The following is an 18,610-nucleotide window of genomic DNA, read 5'->3' on the forward strand; positions in this document are numbered from 1 at the left end:
AATGATGTCTTAATCCTAATAAAGCTGTCATGGCCTCAGTGAATATCCTTGTGGTAATTATGATGATTGTTTTGTTTATGATAGCAATTATCTTTTTCAGGTGGTAGGAAATGGTGGTCCTGAAGGGGTTTCTCAATTGTTGGCTGCTTTCAGCTCCAATGTCATAGCTCCAAGTGATTCCTCAGCAGTTGGGAGATCATTTATAGCTGCACAGCGTACAAAGGTCTCCCATGTTCACTTTGAGCTTGCTGAAACAGAAGAGCGACTGTTGGTATGCACCAAAAAGACAGATCGACATATCCACTCTGCTGAAATGACAGGTTGATACACCTTTTGAGATGCAATTTATATTTAATATTGTACAATTCTCTTTATGTGTATTGTCCCCCACCCCGCTCGCCATGCCACCCCACCTCCTCCCCATTTGGTTTGGCAAATTTTGGATGATACCACCTTTTTATAGGAGACATTTTAATACCCACCCCAAGTTTCCCCGATGGCATTGTGTAAACCGCAAACAAAGTTTGGACTGGCATCACACATAAACCAGACCAGGTGGGATAGGAATATTGTGCCAACTGGTGTTTTACCTGTCATCTTATAGCAGCATGTTAATTCTTCTGAAACTAGTTCAGTTACCATAAGGTTGTAATCTAAAATCTTGAATGCTTTTACCTTCAATTGGATTTGAACCCCTTCCCTCTGGGATGCTAGTCTAGTGTCCTCACCACGAGTTGACTATTACTATTACCACTCCCATTCGATTACCACTAGATTATTACCACTAGATGACTGTTGCATGTTGTTTGCTTCTTTAATTCAAGGATAGCTATGCACACAGGAGAATGCCACCGACTCCATCATACCTTTGTTCATTCGAAGCAGGTACTGATGAATACTTTGCATTGAGCTTTCTCATTTTGGAACAAATGAGATAAAGGCAGCACAAGTACAGAGACGTGTGTGTGTTCACTGTAGTAGACTTTTGAAGTAATATATTCACAAATACTTGGAAGCAGTAGCTTGTGGAAAGTGATATGATGCATCTGGCGATTTTAATAATACATGCAACATAAAACGAGTCCTTATATGAGTCAATCCGCATCTGCAGAAAATACAAGGCCAACATTTTCTCAACTAAATTTTGACACAGGTATGCTAACCCCCACGAGAATAAAGGTCATATAAAGTTTTGGGTATGAGCCCTTCTTTTAAAGCAAGTTAGGGCTCTCGCTTTGAAGAGTGGCTCATGCCTGAAAAGTCGCTTCACCTTTTGCTTTTCCTCTCACAGTTGTTAGCAAACCAATGTCAACATTTTGATTTTTGAAAATTTGTTGTATTTTGATAATATTGTATATGGATGTATTTGTGGTAAGCTAAGCTTATCAGCGACGTGGAGAGTGCATGCAGGCCCTGTCGCTCACTGTGATCCCATTATTTTCAGTTGCAGGAACTGTACTCCACACCAATGTACTTTCTGAGGCCAAAGAGGCCCAATCGCTTTCCAGTGGTGGATCTACAGAATATCCTGTCCTGGATGAAGCTGTTGTGGCCCATGCGGCTGGTCTAGCGTGCCGCCTTGCTCGCATAACTCTCCCATTTGTCCGAGCACAGCAAAGCTGCCTGCATTTCCTGACTGTCCTCATCTCGCTGTTCCCTACGGATGGCATGTTTGCAATTATTTGCAGTTGGGAAAATGAGCACGTGAAAAGCAGTTCTTTTGCACAGAACGTTGCTGTTGAGTACAATGAGAAGGTGGCACAGAAGAATGTGGAAAATACATGGAAGGGTGGTATGGAAAAAGAGGAGGAACAGAACGCAGTTAAGGAATTGCCTGTTGATAAAGAAAGAGTGATCATCGATAATAGCAAGAAGAGTAATGATGATCAAAGCTTTATTCACTCTGGTGCCAAAGAGAAAAGGAACCTTGAGGATATGCATGTCGACGATGAAGAGAGGAAGAGACGTTCAGAGGCCAGATTAATTTTGTTGGAGTCAGAAAACGTTGAGATGGAACAAAACAAAATGGGAGAATGGGGGCAAATTGCAACCGGAGAAAGTCCCACAGGGAACACGGAAACGTTCAAAGACGATGTGGTAGAAATGCTGGGAGAATCCGATACACCATGGGAGATGTTTGCACGACAGCATCTTCTTCCGTGGCTACAGGACCCATTGCTTGCCAGTGGGAGGCCTTGGCTAGCAGAACTAATGCTGTGCGTGTTGGAGAAGAGATCTTCTGTACCTCAACTCTGTGCTCTGCTTGAAGCTGTGGCAGAGGTATGGCTTTTCCTCTTCTTTAAAAAACAACTGATTTCCTTTTCATTCTCATCTTCGTCATCGCCATCCTTCTCTTTTTCTATCTTTCTTTTTTTTACATTTTGATTCTCCTTCACTGTTCTGTGTTGCTTTGACCGAATAATTGCCATTTGGAAACGTTGCCCGCCCACCCCCTTCCCCAAATTTGATCACACCCACATGTTGAATTGAATCAAAACCAAAATCTGATGTCGGCATTGCCTTCTCTGGTTCCACAATAACTCTGTCCAAAATTTCACGCAATGTTGGTTTCATACAGCGCTCGCTGCATGTTCGTGCCGGTTTGACGCCGAATACTGCATCTGGAAATGAATAGGAAGGTGCATCGTGGATTGTGGGTACACTGTGGTGGGTGGTGGCATTCACCTTGCGGAAATGGAAATAAAAACTGCAATAACCATGTAGATCAAGCAGTTGCTGCATGAAAGTTGCATCGCTTAGTTACACTAAATAACTGCTGACCAGGTAGAACTGTTAATGACAAGAATGATTTTTGCATTTTGATTAACCACAGACAGCTAGTGACGTGAGGGTAAATTATGTTATCGACAATGTTTTCAGGACTTTTTCAATCCAATCCGCTCGCGATGTGCCCAACGAAGGCCAACACGCTCCTCGCTTGAATCCATTTTTCTGGTGCATTTCTCGTTCACGTCCATGGGGTGATGACATTCGTATCCATAACGGTAACGCTCTTCTTCATGGTTGTTCCAAGCCTGGTGTTAGCTTAACGGTTAAAGTGGCTGGCTTAAGATCTTAGGGTCCTGAGTTTGAGCCCCTGTCGGCCGTTCACTCGACACCGGGTTGGCTGTGACTCATCCTGTCATCCTTCCAAGGTCAGCCAAACGAGTACCAGTGTACTGATAATGGATGGCAGTGCATCGGTGGCACAACCGCGCCCCCAGAAAATGATGCAACCAGCAGCCACAGGCTGTACACGATAGCTCTGGTTGTTCCACCATGTTCTCTCCTGACATCTTTGAACACTTTTGGTTTTACGCTGCATGCACATACAGTTCTTACATGTGCGTTTCCATTATCCTCACTCTGATGATGCTGTCTGGGACGATGGATTGCTTCCTCTCCAGCCATGCAGCTCTCTCGTCCTGGTTGCAATGTTAACTGCCTTCGCACTTGCTGGCCAGGGTTTGGAATATTGATCTCCAACCATCATGCAGCAGATTATACTTTTGTGAGCTTGCTGTCCTCACTTAGATTTCATTTTGACTGTGCAAATCGTACATCTTTTCTTTTGTGTCTGGTTGCACGTCCAACTTTCATACTCTTGCTCTTTTCTTGATCTTCTGGAATGTTTGATCCTATCTTGTATAAAAGGCTTAAATTTCATTTGCTTTATGCAGAGTGCTGTTCAAGTACCAATGTGGAAATTTGTTCAAGCCAACTGGACCAACCTCCATTATGCCATCTTTGAAGCAATTGTTGTTTTTGGAATGCAGTTGAAGTTTCATGAATTCTTCAAATCTCTATCATCTTTCATCTCATTTCTGATCTCCTCTTTCTCCAACCTCCTTCCTTCTCATGTTTTCTTCTCTGTTGTATTCCTGACATCAAGTTATCACGGTTCTTCCTCAAAAAATAACGATTGCACTCTTTTATTGAAAGTCTCTTCTGCTCTTATTCTCTGAACTGATCTCTCTCTCCTCTCCTCTCCTCTCCTCTCCTCTCCTCTCCTCTCCTCTCCTCTGCCTTCCTTGCGCTTGAAAGGTATTAAATGTCAAATGATCCACTTGATTACAGATTTGTCGGCCTCCTTTCTGCACTCAAAATTCATGGAATCCATAATTGAAACCGACAGTCATTTTTTTTTCTTCTAATTCCCTGATCACAAAACATCGGTTTCACTTTCATCCTCGTAACTCGACCACGGTCGTGTTATTTTTTTCCTTTGGGAATAATGAATGGAGGCTTTGAACCGCAAACAGGAGGTCAAAGCCTTCTACCTAGACATATTTTGCACCTTGTGAAATAAAGTTATTGTTTCTTGAGACGACAGCTTTTAGACCATTTCTCTTTTTGCTCTGCAATATCTATCTTTCCATTTACCCTTGATGGGCCCATTTGTTTCTCTTTTCGGGTGATAATCACCATGTGCCTGGAGTTTCCTATGTCTGTGTGCTTATCTGGTAAATATCAAAACTCTTGGATCACATCTTGGAACGAGAGTTTCAACTGAGAAAAAAATTCCTCATCTTTACCCTGCTTGGTGTATACTTGTCCATTCTTTAAGCAAACTCTCAAAGGACTTTTGAAAATAGTCAGAGTTACATTTTTTTTCGACTGTTTTTCACCAAATCTCTCATCCTCATCCTCGGTTGTATTGAGCATCTGCTCATCTTGGATGTGTTTTTTCCATTAACTTTATTCTTGTGGGCATGTCTTTCTTCAGGTCAACCCAATCTCTTCTTTCCCCACGGCAAATCAGTTTATTGGCTCACCACTATCTCCTGTCATGAATCACACCTTTTTGTGCTCTTTTTCTACTGTCATTATTCTTGCCCGTGTCTTCCGGCTTCCCACCAACCTTGCCTGCCCTCTGTTCATCCCGTTTGAGCCTGATCTTCACCTTTGCTTCCAAAATAGGATTTTTTTTTGGAAAGATAACAGAACAATAATCATGATTGAGATGTTCATGTGTCATATTTGTAAATTAGCTTGTTCCTCTGTTCAGTTTTTTCACAAGCCATTTCATTCTTGCATGCATGTGCCTTGAATTAACGTCAAAGAATGTGCCCCTCCCGCCCCCACCACAACTTCCCTTCTTCCCTATTAAGCAGTCGATTGACCCCAATCCATTATACTTTGTGAAGCAAGTGTTGGAATGATCTCCTGGGAGTTCTCTCCCTGTGTGAATAATGGCATGTGATTAATTTGCTCCCCACGCCTGTTTCTCCACAGTTACGATGTGGGTGCTCCATTCTGACACTCCTTATTCAAAAGGTAAGGAATATATGTTGGCTCTATGCCCTGACACCGTTTTGGAAAGTTTCCAATTGTTTTTGCCTCCCCAACGACACCGTGCATGATCATGTAATCGCTAATTGTTTTGACACTTGGTACGATGGCACATGCTTCTTATTTCAGAGTTTTTCTTTGTTCTTTCTCTTCCCTCTTTCGTCTCCACAACATTGTTGGCCTCTTTTTATTTTTTTTTTCTCGCATCGGTTTTATCGCAGCTGCATCTCTTTATCCACTATCCTTTTCTGCTTTCATATTCCGCTGCCTTCCCTTGAAAACCACTCGTTAACCTCGCACATTCCCGCATTCTCCGTTGCTCTCCCTCCCTCCAGCCGTTCGCATTTCTCGACGTCTCTACTTTGGCCGATTAGATACCCCATCCCCTTTCCGCTTCCCGGCGTGCTGCTCTCATTCTTGGCGTAAAAAAAACCCATTTGCCTGGTTTGTGTTTAGTGCAGAGTGCTTTGTTTTTCCTCTGTTGTAAATCCAAACAGCGAGTACAGCAGGACGTGGCAATGTAAATATTTTAGATATTGGCAAAGAGAAACTTGATTGATTGCAATAGGACGCAAGAGTTAAGTCTAATATTGTATTGGCCATTCTCAAAAGGAAAAGTATATTTCCCTGAATTTACTTGGTTGAACGATGATGTTTTTTTTTTTGTTTGTTTGTTTTTAAACATTTTGCAACTATTTGATTTTTAATTTATTTTTTTATTTTTTACAAACGAGGTAGTTTAAGTGGCTTGGGGCAGCCTCCTTCCAAATGGCAGAGGTTTGACTGCCATGTCTTGCAATGATTTGTTCATGTCATAATGTTCTTCTCCTTCAAGACTCAAGTGGAAAATTTCAGGACTTTTGGAATGTGTCAAAATCGGGAAGTTATTTGATGTAAATTTTGGCCTTCAAAGGAAGCTTACGACTCAATCACCCGTGCCAGCACTCTATCCATTTTTCAAAACTGTTGTCGTGGAAATGGCTCCCCAGGGGTTAATAATCATACTAAAATACGTAATTTGGTGTCTGGCTGTCTGACCATGACACATTCGGTCGTTACTTCTCCAATCTCAACCAAACTTGACAGGTCGACTAAGGGTCGCACGATGAAGGGTATGGTGACTTCATTTGCTCACCTCCCTAAGGGGTTTTTCCTCCTTGGACAAATGCTGTGTTAGCATGTAGAAATAGCTTTTCGTGACATTTTGTGGGGCACCTCTACCAGAAGTAAAAAATATTATGAACCACAAACACGTATGATTACCTTTTGAACCAGTCACTGCTGCTTTTTAACACTAGATGACTAGACTGAAAGGGAGGAAACCTGACTTTCTTGAGGCATCATATGCTTAACGCGTCCCGAACGGATCTAATCTGGATCTACTGTAATCTATATACAATATTCCCCAGAGAGGATAATAACATGACCCTACCTGCTGCTCCCATAGGGAGTCGGTTTTCTATTGCGTAAAATAGAGCAGATATTTCCTTCTTGAGTGTTTTGGAATAAGTGTGAAGTAATTACATGTGATCTGAGCAATGTCGCTATTTCCTATAGTTAAACGACGTCTACCTATACTTATTATCAACCTGTTTGTCCCCGTTTATTGATGTTTTTTTTCCCCTTTGGATCTGTCTTAAATTGTTTATTTTGAGCCTCTATTAGGCCAGGATGCGGCAGTTTTGGCGGGAAAATGGCCTGGGCGCCTTCCGGGTCTGAATTACCCTAGAGGACTCAGGGGTGAGAGTTCACGGCAGAGTCCTCCCATCCACTAGGACAAGCAGTGCCGATGGTAAGAGAGAGGGGAGTGATGTGGCACGTCATGGATGACGCATGCACTCGAAGGGCATAAAAGACGTTTGATTCTGGAGTGGGATGGGAGAGTCGAGATCACCTTGACCTTGGCACGGACGGCTGCGCTAGAAAGCTGGTTGAAAAGCCCGATGCCCCTCACAGCTGGAGCCACGCCTCCCCTTCCCCTCTCCGTGGCTGTGGGATGTTCATCCTGTCAGAGCAATTGGACCGGACCTGTCTGTCAAGCTTTAATGGGGTTGCCTGCAACTTTCTTTCTGTCCTATCAAACCCCGATGTATGTATCTTGTGTGATCGATTGGCCCCGAAGGGCATAGCATAATTAGGGCATCTTCATGGTTCGTTGTAACCGTGGGTGCGTATCGGTCAGATGGTAAGGGGTTTCTTTATTAATTACTTCTTCTGATTGCTTCTCTTGTTACTTTACCCCATGCCATTTCTTTCGAATATACTTTGTCTTTGGTGAATTCTGCCTGTCTGATAGCTTCATCTGGTGGTTTTTAATAAGTCCTGTTGAAGGTCAATTGGTGTGGGAAAAGCTCACGTCATGTGACCATCAGGTTTGCTTGGCCTGATTAGATCGGTCATGTGGTCGCCCATCGTCGCAGAGCTTGGGTGGCTCAGTTGTTCCAATGGCTATGAAAGCGGATATAAAAGGCTGCGATCTGACCTGGAACCGTCGACTCACTTGACTTCTGTGGTCGTTTTGACACGACTCTATCGGGGGATTTCCAGTATGGGTTTCCTGGCAGGGGTTTTTTAAGAAGTGTTACGGTTGCAGTTCAATAAAGACTGGGCTCGAAATCCGAACGTCTCGGATGTCTTTTCTTTCACGCTAAATTGGTGACTCCGACGTGATCCAAATGGATGGAAAAGCATTTGCAAGTGCGCAACCAGGTGCTGGGAACGAACAGCCAGTCTTTATCAGTGGCAACTGTTTCAATAAAGCTGCCGTCATTTTGGCAAAACAAAACTCAGCTGCAGTTTACGCAAGTCAAAGCCTAATTCAACACCCGAAATATTACTACCGAGTTGACACGGTTTAATATACATTGTTGGCTCCTCGTCACCAAAGTATGTGACGGAGGTGAGAGATATTTCACTACAACCTCCAATTAACGCTAAACGACTTTGAAGACTGCGCTCATAAAGCACAAGGCTGCCTCTGAGCACCGCCACTTTCAACAACTTCTTACAGCTGAGGATTTAGGAGATCAAAAACCCAATCAACTAATGCATTATATGCAGCAGATTCTCGGTGACTGCCTCGCCACCTTCGACCAATCGCATCATTCGTGCATACCTTCAGATTCCCATGGATGCAGATGACATCCCGAAGCCAGCAGTCACCATTCCTTTCGGCCTGTTCGAATTCCTCCAGATTCCGTTTGGCCTGTGCAATGCCAGGCAAATCTTTCAACGTTTTGTCGATCAGGTGATCCAGTCCAGGGATTACCTTTCTGTTACAACCACAGAAATGCAACCACAGAAAAATATCAGAAACATCTCCGTTTCCTCTTCACCTGTTTGCAGGACTTCAGCATCATCATCATCCCATAAAGTGCATATTCCATATTCCGGCGTTGAATTTCCTCAGCCACACTATGTTAACAGCTCAGGCATCCGTTTGCTGGAGGAGAAGATGCAGATTATTTGAGATTTCAACACGTACTGTGAGAGTTTTTCAGCCTCATCAACTTTTACCATCTTATTTATTCCAAACACAGACATAACAATGCAGCCGCTGAACAAGTTGCTCACAACAGGTAAGCACCCTGAAGTGTTCCAATGGTCGGAGCCAACCTTGTCAGCCTTCCACACCATCAAAGACACACTGGTCATTGCCTCGCTCCTGATTCATCCGAAGCAAAATGTGCCAACAAGCCTGATGGTAGACGCATATGAAGTCACAGTGGGTGCGGCCCTTCACCAGTTCATCGATGCTGACTGGCGTCAAATGGTCTTCTCGAAAATGCTGAAACCATCAGAGCAAAAATACAGCACTTTTCATCAGGAAACTTGCTGGATACAGTGCCCATAGAAAGTCTACCCCCCCCTTTCAAAATTTTCACCAATTGTTGCCTTATAGCCTGGAATTAAATTGCATTAAATCAGACTTTTTCCACCTTTATTTACACATCGTAACCCACAACTTCCAAATGGAAATCAAATTCTACAAATTTCAGAAAAGTAATTAAAAATCTTCTCCTCTTCTTCTTCTTTCGGCTGCTCCCGTGAGGGGTCGCCACAGCGGATCATCCGTATGATCCGCATAGTGATTTGGCACATGTTTTACGCCGGATGCCCTTCCTGACGCAACCCTGGTCGCCTCTTACGACACAGGGATAAGGTACACCTATTTTAACCGGGGTATACACCGGCCCAGTATACTGGTACTCATTTCACCGACCTCGGAAGGATGACAGGCTGAGTCAACCCCCTGGTGTATTAATTCAGTGGCCCAACGGGGCTTGAACTCAGGACCTCTTGGATCCCAAGCCGCTGCCCTAACCACTGCGCCAACACCAGGATCCGAAAAGTAATTAAAAATATCCCTTATAAAATAGGAATTGTAAATTTGCTCAGGTGTAACCAATCACCTTCAAAATCACACACCAAGTTAATTGACTTTCACGTGTGTTAAATAGTAGTGATTCTGATTTTTTTCAGAATAAAATAAGCTGTTCTTGTAGGTTTCCTCTGCTCGGTAGTGCATTCCACAGTAAAGTTTCAACCAAAAGGAGCTTTCAAAATACCTCCAGGATAAAGATGTGGAAAGGCACAGATCAGGGGATGGGTATAAAAATATTTCAAAGGCCTTGAAAATCCCTTGTAGCACAGTCAAGACAATCATTAAGATGTTGAAGGCGTGTGGTACCACCAATACCCTACCAAGATCAGGCCACGCCTCCAAACTGGATGACCAAGCAAGGAGGAGACTGATCAGAGAGGCCACCAAGAGGCCAATGACAACTTTGAAAGAGCTACATGGCTTTATGGTAAAGACTGGTCACTGTGTGCATGTGACAACAAATATCCCAAGCACTCCACAAGGCTTCCTGTATGGTAGGGTGGCAAGAAGGAAGCCATTACTCAAAGAAGCCCATCTTGAGTCCTTGAAAAAAACCACTCATCTTGAAAAAAACCACTCCGGAGATTCTGAAGCCATGGTGGCAAAAAGTTTTATGGTCTGACAAAACCAAAATGGAACTTTTTGGCCTAAATGTAAAACGTTATGTTTGGTGCAAACTCAACACAACACATCACCCAAAGAACACCATCCTGACTGTAAAGCATGGTGGTAGCAGCATCATGTCATGGAGATGTTTCCAATCAGCAGGGACTGGGGACTGAGGCACTTGTCAGGATAGAAGGGAAAATGTATGGAACAAAATACAGAAAATTGCTCGAGGAAAACCTGCTGCCCTCTGCAAGAAAGCTGAAATTGGGACGGCAGTTCACCTTTCAGCATGACAATGGCCTGAAGCACACAGACAAAGCTACACTGGAGTGGCTTGGGAACAAAAAGATAAATGTCCTTGAGTGGCCCAGTCAGAGCCCCAACCTAAATCCATTCGAAAATCTGTGGCATGACTTGAAGATTGTTGTCCATCAACGCTCCCCATGCTACATGACTGAGCTTAAACAGAAGAATATGCTTGGTGTTTGCTTAATGTTTAGGGTGGTGGGCTTGGGCTCCGAGGATCCTGAGTTCAAATCTCCCTTTTCTGTTGAATTAATACCAGGTGCGGTTGAATCTGTCATCCTTCCGAGGTCGGCAAAATGAGTGCCAGCTTGCTGGTATCCTGTGTCGGAGTGGGGACCTGTCCAGGATTGGGCCCAATAGCCAAAGAGACTGCTTCGGCCTAAGTCACATTTGCCACGGCGGCCGTGGGGTCTCCAAAATCTACGGCCACTAGCAATTATACGGCGGCCACAGTATTTCCACAGTCACAAAATGTAGCAGTTACATATGTTTTTATTTTTCGGCGAGCCGCACGGCGCATTTAGAAATTGTGGAGACCGAAAACGTGGGGTTGCCGTCCGGTCTTTGATTTGATGTCGCACGGTGACCTTAAGAGGGCCCTGTGGTGGCCATAGAATTTTCAAGGCAGACGCAAGGTAGCCTCAAGGTGCCCGCAAGGCGACCGCAGGGGGGCCCTAAGGTGAGCGTGCGGCCAGACGGACGGTAACGAGTGGGTTAATTTTTTTTTTCGGCTTGTCGAATTGCTACGGCGAACGTAGAAATGAAAAAAGTTATAACTCCACGCTATAATTCCACGGCGACCCCTACGGCCTGTAAAATATAGCCAAATGGCGTAGGGCCACCCTGAGGCCAACGCAGAAACTCTGCGGCCGCCGCACGTTTCTGTCAATTCAGAGGGTGTATGGCCGCCGTATCCTCGCCGTAGAGCAAATGTGACTTAGGCCTTAGGCAGCACCAACGCTCTGCACAGAGTATGGTCCCAATAGATGGACCGATGGAACAGAAGAATGGGAAAATATTGCCCAATCAAGGTGTACAAAGTTGGTAGAGACCTATCCCAACAGACTCACAGTTGTAATTACTGTCAAAGGTGCTTCCACCAAGTATTAACTCAGGGAGTGGGGGGGGGGGGGGGTGTACACTTATCCTACCAAGATATTCCAGTTTTGTATTTTTAATTAATTTTCTGAAATTTATAGAATTTGTTTCCACTTGGAAGTTGTAGGTTACGATGTGTAAATAAAGATGCAAAAAGTCTGATTTAATGCAGTTTAATTCCAGGCTGTAAGGCAACAAAAGGTGAAAAATTTGGAAAGTGGTGTGGACTTTCTATCTGCAGTGTAACTGCAGTTGATTAAAAAATATATATTCTGCACTTATCTTCTCCAATCTGGATGTCAATTTCTGTGGTTTTCTTTTCATTCTACAGGATTCTGTGTCTCGATTAGCAAGCATACCGAGGTTTATCCTGACCAGATTCATGATAGTTCGTAAAATCTATTGCCATAAAAATATTTCAGCAAGCTACAGCATCTTTCTGTGATTTTTTATTGATGGGGAAGGTGGGGGTCAAGGAAATTATCCCTTATAAAACTTTTCAGAGCCTTAAACATTGGCAAACTCAGGCACAAATGGAGAAAATGCATAACGTGGCTGGAAACTGAGGGAAAACTCGGCACAAATGCCAGTGCTTTTCAACGTAATGTTTATGTGAAAAACTTTTGACTTCTTCAATACCATTTGATGAATGTAAGTGGCAGGTTCACCAAGTTAACAACAAACTTTTTAGTGAACTCTTCCATTTTTGCACTTGGTCTGAAGGTAATTTTATGATTTTATTTATTTTGTGTTGATTTAAGGCTCTTTGCTGGGCTGGTAGGAGCCTGGAAATGTGCACATTTTCCTCCAAGTTGTCTCGCCTGGGTTTGAATCTTGGCCCAGCTATAAACTGTCACCTTAAAAGGTCATGGGCCAGATACCGAAACCCCCCCCCCCCTCAGGATTTTCAGATACCAATATTTTTTGACACCCTATCATGTCCTTTCAAGATCTTGTCTCCAACAAAATATTACTGGATGAAAAAAAATAATTGTGTTGGTTTAAAGAAGTAAACGTTATTGCTGCACAGTGTTGCTGTGTTCCAGCAAACAATTTTACAATGTCGCAAACACACTTGGTGCACCCACAGGCACCGACTTCGGATACCCCAAAGAAACAATATCATTAATATACTTCAGAACATTAGATCAGTCATTAACTACGCCAGCTCATCTTGGGCCTCCAGCCGATCAAACACATCTCAACACCCGACAGACCATACAAAACAAAGCCCTTCACATCATCAAAGGTTACACATTAACAACACCCACCGAGCACCTCCACAAAGAGGTAAAAGTGCAAAAAAAATCAGACTACTTGGATATGAGAGGGGCACAGTTCCTTGCAACGGCAAGTGCCAACCCCAATCACCCTTGCCACGACAAGTACAAACACCCACAGGCCCTGAAATGCATTAAAGTGACACCACAAATACAATGCAGTGACATACTCAGAAAACATCCCCTCATTGAACAGCAGGAATGACAAGAAACACATCCACACCTACGTCACCATAAACGCAATCAACAAACTAGTCCCAAACAGTTCCTGGGCAATAAACCCCCACCCATCCATGACACGGACCAACTACTCTCCATGTCCGATTGTGTTCACCTTGCATGCCTCCGCTGTGGACACCACCCACAGATCTTACACGACAACACACAGACTCGACCACATCACTGACGATGCCTGCAACCTCTGCCAGGCCACCCCACACACAAGAAAACACATTATGGAAGACTGCGCGGTCCTGGCTCCACTTAGACAAGAGCACAACATCGTAGATGTGAGGGATCTCAGGGTCGCTCATGGGAGATCGATCAGCTGTTTCTATGTCGCGGGCCTGTTCGAGCAGAACTGACCGGGGCAACACAAAAACACCAACACTGTCGAAATGTTGTAAAAACCTTAAACTTGTGCTAAAAACGTTGTGTGTTTGCCGGGTTTTTGTGATTATTTTGAACTAAACGATAGTTTCTCTTTTTCGGTTAAGTATAATGTCAATCGAAGACACATTATTTTGTACAGAGCAGCCATATTTCCAGCCATAGTACAGAGCAGCCATACTGAGCCCCAGGCAGCTTCCAACTGCAGTTTGTTTGTATTAATATTCCCAGGATGTTTTTAAAGATCTCTGTGAGGTTCTTCATCATTCCTCTTGCTCCAATGATCACTGGTACAATGTTGGTGCTCTTCAGATTCCAGGTTTTTTTCACTTCATTTTTGAGGTCTTGATATTTGGTCATTTTCTTGATTTCTGCATTGTTTAGACCAAAATCACTGGAAACTGTTACCTTCAATGCCTTCAGAAAGTATTCACTCCCCTCAACTTTTGTCACATTTTGTTGTTACAGATTGAATTTTAAATGGATTAAATTAAAAAAAAAAATTGTCACCTATCTGTACAAAATACCCTATAATGACAAAGTGAAAACATGTTTTTGGAAATTTTTTCAAATTAATTCAAAATCTAAAGCTGAAATATTTTGCATCAGTATGGATTAAACCCCCTGAGTACTTGGTGGAAGCACCTTTGGCAGCGAATACTTGGTGGAAGCACCTTTGGCAGCGATTAAAGCTTCAAGTGTTCTTGGGTATGTCTGTGTCAGCTTTGCACATCTGGATTTGGGGGTTTTCTCCCATTCTTCCTTGCAGATTTGCTCAAGCTCTGTCAAGTTGGATGCGGAGCATCGGTGAACTGCAAGTCTTTCCACAGATTCTCAATGGAGTTCAAGTCTGGGTTTTGGCTGGGCCACTCAAGGACTTTCATGGTCTTTTTCTAAAGCCATTCCAATGTTGCTTTTACTGTATGCTTGGGGTCATTGTCCTGTTTGAATGTAAATCTTCAGCACAGTCTACAGTCTTTTGCACTCTGAAGCAGGATCTCAATGATTTTCCTGTATTTGGCTTCATTCATTGCTCCCTCTATCCTTACAAGACTCCCTGTCCTTGCCACTGAAAAGCATCCCCATCGCATGATGCTGCCACCACCATGCTTCACGGGAGGGATGGTGTTAGATTGGTGATGAGGTGTGCTCAGTTTCTGCCAGACTTAACGCTTCGCATTCAGGCCAAACAGTTCAATTTTTGTCTCATCAGACCACAGAATCTTTTACCTCATGCTCTCAGAGTCTTTGACATTTTTTTGCAAACTCCAGGCATGCTGTCATGTGCCTTTTTCTCAGGAATGGCATGTTTGGCCACTCTCTCATAAAGTGTAGATTTGTGAAGTGCTGCAGAGACTGTTGTCCTTCCAGCAGGTTCTCCCATCTCAGCCAAGGAACTCTGTAGTTTTGTCAGAGTGGTCATTAGGTTCTTGGTCACCTCCCTGACCAAGGTTCTTCTTGCCTGGTTGCTCAGTTCGGTCAGATGGCCAGCTATAGGAAGAGTCTGGGTAGTTCCATATGCTTTCCATTTCTTAATGATGGAGCTCACTGTGCTCTTGGGAACTTTCAACACTCTAGAAATATTCTTATTCCCTTCACCAGATCTCTGCCTCCTCACAATTCTATCTCAGAGTTCTATGGACAGTTCCTTGGACTTCATGGTGGAGTTTCTGCTCTAACATGTACTGTCAACTGTGGGCCTTGTCTTGAAAGGTGTGTTTCTTTCTAAATCATGTCCAATCGATCGAATTGGCCACAGTTGTCCTCCAATCAAGTTGTTGAGACATCTCAAGGATGAACAAAGGAAATTGAATGCACCTGAGCTCAATTTGGAGCATCATAGCAAAGGGGTTGAATACTTATTGATGCAAGACATTTCAGCTTTTTTATTTTTAATGAACTTGTAAAAAATTTGTATTAACATATTTTCACTTTGTCATTATGGGTTGTGTTTTGTGGATCAGTGACAAAAATGTTCTAATTTAATCCATTTTAAATTCAGGCTGTAACACAACAAAATGTGACAAAAGTCGAATGGTTGTGAATACTTTCTGAAGGCACTGAAGGTGTTGCTTTTTACTTTTATTTTTTTTCCAATTTTTAAATACAACCCGTCTCCTTTTTATGTTATGTTGCGTCTTCATAGATTCCTTTCCAAAAGTTTTCAAGTCTATCTTTTTCGGGGGGACTTGTTACATCTTGCTTTTGTTTCCTTGGAGTGGAATCTCTTCAGGTTATCTTCCGGGTAAAGTGTATGTGTGCATGCACGCACACATGCAAGTTGCTGTGATTGGCTAATATCTCCACACATTGGTGGGTTTTAGGAGGTGGAACGGAGACCTACCAGGTCTCAAAGTATTCACCTCCGTTGTGTGCGTTCATGTATGTGTGATACATATATATATATATATATATATATATATATATATATATATATATATATATATATATATATATATATATATATATATATATATATATATATATTGAACTTTAGCCTGGTGTTGGCTTAATGGTTAGGGTGGTGGGCTTGAGATCCTAGGGTCATGAGTTCAAATCTCACTTGGCTGTTGAATTAATACCAGGTGGGGTTGAGTCTGCCTCTCATCCTTCTGAGGTGGGCAAAATGAGTACCAGCATGCTGGTATCCTGTGTCGGAGTGGGGACCTGTCCAGGTTTGTGCTCAATAGCCCAGGAGACTGCTTTGGCAGCACCAACGTTCTACACATAGTCTAGTCCCAATAGATGGATGGATGGATGTTGAACTTGGGTTCCCAACTTCATGAGTTGGTGGTTCAAAAGGCAACACCAAACAGCCTGATCTTATTTTCCCACACACACTTAAGAGACCATTTTAAACAGAGCAAAGCCTTATATATGTATAAATCATTATCGTTGCGGTACTTGTATAATTTGATACATTTTTCCTTGGGAGTATTGTGTTGATGAAATCTTGAAGTATATTGATTACTCATGGTATTTGTTTTCCAGGCTTTCTCCTTTGCCTTTGATATAGGGAAAAATATCAAAATTGTCTGTGATGTCACATAATGCACATGTGCTGAGATATAGTAACTAATACCTTCATCCTTTAGGATTGCTCAGCACAATGGTCGATAGGTAGGCCTTCAGGGATCGCGGTCGCATTCATCGAGTTGTTAATTATTTGAAATTTTCAGCCTTAAAACATAATTTTTCTCTCAACATACCGAGCGTAGGAAGTCGAGATAACGTTTTGGAAGTTCGAGGTTTCTAGTGTTTGAGGGATTGTTTCATTATTTCTCCTCGTTTATCAGGTTATCTTAAGGGCAGGTTACAAAGTGCAAAAACATTCAGGTTTCATTTTCTGGGGAAAAAACTGTTTGCAGTCATCATCAATATGATAATTGTGTTATAATTAATGATATATGTATGGTTTTTATCAACGTGTTGTTATTCTTGGCTCAGGCTGATGGGATAGCTAAGAGTGTTGCGTACTTGACTTTGAGCGGTCTTGCCTGGGTTTGAATCTCGACCTCGATATTAACTGGTGTTTCGCAGGCAGGGTGATTCCTCAACCTGCACGCTGTCCAACCAATGGACATTGAGCCAGAGGACCCTTCTGCCGGCATTGAAGCTCCCATGGTGTCTTTCGTGCCACTTTGAACAACTTGAAAATTCCTGCCGATATCACCTTCATTTGAACATCAGGCTGGGCACCCGATTCGTGAAAGACTTGGGCCAATTTTTTTTTTTCTTTCGCTGGCTTCAAAAAAGTGGGAATAATTGGGGTAGTAGTTCTCGTAATAGTAGTTGTAGTAGCAGCAGCTCCATTGTGAGTTGAGATGCCTGAAGTCGATTGCGAAATTGAGTACCAATAGTTTATCATTACATGGTAAATTACAAGTTGCCCTACCTATGTGGTCATTATTTTTCACACTGTTGCACCATTATTTGTGGCATTCCAATTTTCTTTTTCTGTTCATGAGTTTTTTTTTTTTTCTTGCCTTGCATTGTGGTGTATTCGGGCGTTGCCAGAACAGGCAGTCATGGAATGCAATGATTGTTTTGAGGTCCATAGCTTACTGTGGTTACATGCCGACATTTTTTGTTTCCTGCCGCAGCCAAAATACTCTCGAAATTGAGGCGTGGGATGTTTGCGATGCTTCTGCCTGTCTGTTTCTTATTACCTGCTTTTACTTCCAGTTATATCCCCAGCTTCCGTAGGAGCAAAACTTCCTTTTTGGCTTTTGGTGTTTACCCCCATAATATTAGAATTGTTATATCTTCACCTGGGTTCATAGACCGCATAATTTTTATGCCTCCGCTAACGAAGTCAGTCTCTATATTTATACGTTGCCGATTAAATTTTCTGACATCGTGAAAAAATTTAGTTGTGCACCATATCTTATGCCTTTTAAAATAAGACCACCGATGAACCATCTCCTTTTACTATTTCAATTTGGAATCTCCTTTGCACTTACATTTTAGTTGTTATTATTTTTGAACCTCCACCCCCTGAGCTGTTCTGGTGAGAGTTAAATAGTTTGATGCTATCTTTCTGCTGCCCACCTCTGTGTTTATCATTCCAATCCATTGTGATGGACGGCTTTTTCACAAGCTTGGAGCACTGTTCATTGAGGACAGTTCTTCGGGTGGGGCCTCTTGCAGCACTGGACTAATTTATAATAATTGACTGGAGCTGAACCATAAAATGGACTTAAATGCAAGCAAAATGAGAGCTTAGAGTTTTTCAACAACGTTTCATTGGTGTATATTGTGCACATGTAAGTAAAATAATTGGATTTACTTACACTAATATACACATACCACATATATAAACACATATACAAACATATAACATAACATACATGCACACACATTGAGAAAGCATTGGAGCTCTTGAATACCACATTGATACTGCAGGACTCGGAATAAAATATAAAAATACCAGGAGTGAAAATACATCGCAGAATCTTCCAGGGAGATAGCCTTTTGCCCCTTCCTGTTTTCCCTGGCCCTGGAGCCACTGAGCAACTTCATTAATGAGCAA

The 18,610-nt window shown here is 42.7% G+C and overlaps 1 protein-coding gene across 6 annotated transcripts in view; it reads left to right on the top strand.

The window, feature by feature from the left end:
- Positions 1-18,610, top strand: part of LTN1 (listerin E3 ubiquitin protein ligase 1) — a 234,765-nt gene that overhangs the window by 45,638 nt on the left and 170,517 nt on the right. For all 6 annotated transcript variants that reach the window (XM_085880249.1, XM_085880254.1, XM_085880253.1 and 3 more), the window contains 3 exons: positions 101-320; positions 1,445-2,280; positions 5,236-5,277. In XM_085880249.1, the coding sequence (XP_085736375.1) occupies positions 101-320; positions 1,445-2,280; positions 5,236-5,277 (1,098 nt within the window). The remainder of the gene's footprint in view (positions 1-100; positions 321-1,444; positions 2,281-5,235; positions 5,278-18,610) is intronic.

This window comes from Eptatretus burgeri, chromosome 1, assembly GCF_056783735.1.
Source record: "Eptatretus burgeri isolate ZD-2024b chromosome 1, Ebu_testis_v1, whole genome shotgun sequence".
NCBI classification, from domain to species: Eukaryota; Metazoa; Chordata; class Myxini; order Myxiniformes; family Myxinidae; genus Eptatretus; species Eptatretus burgeri.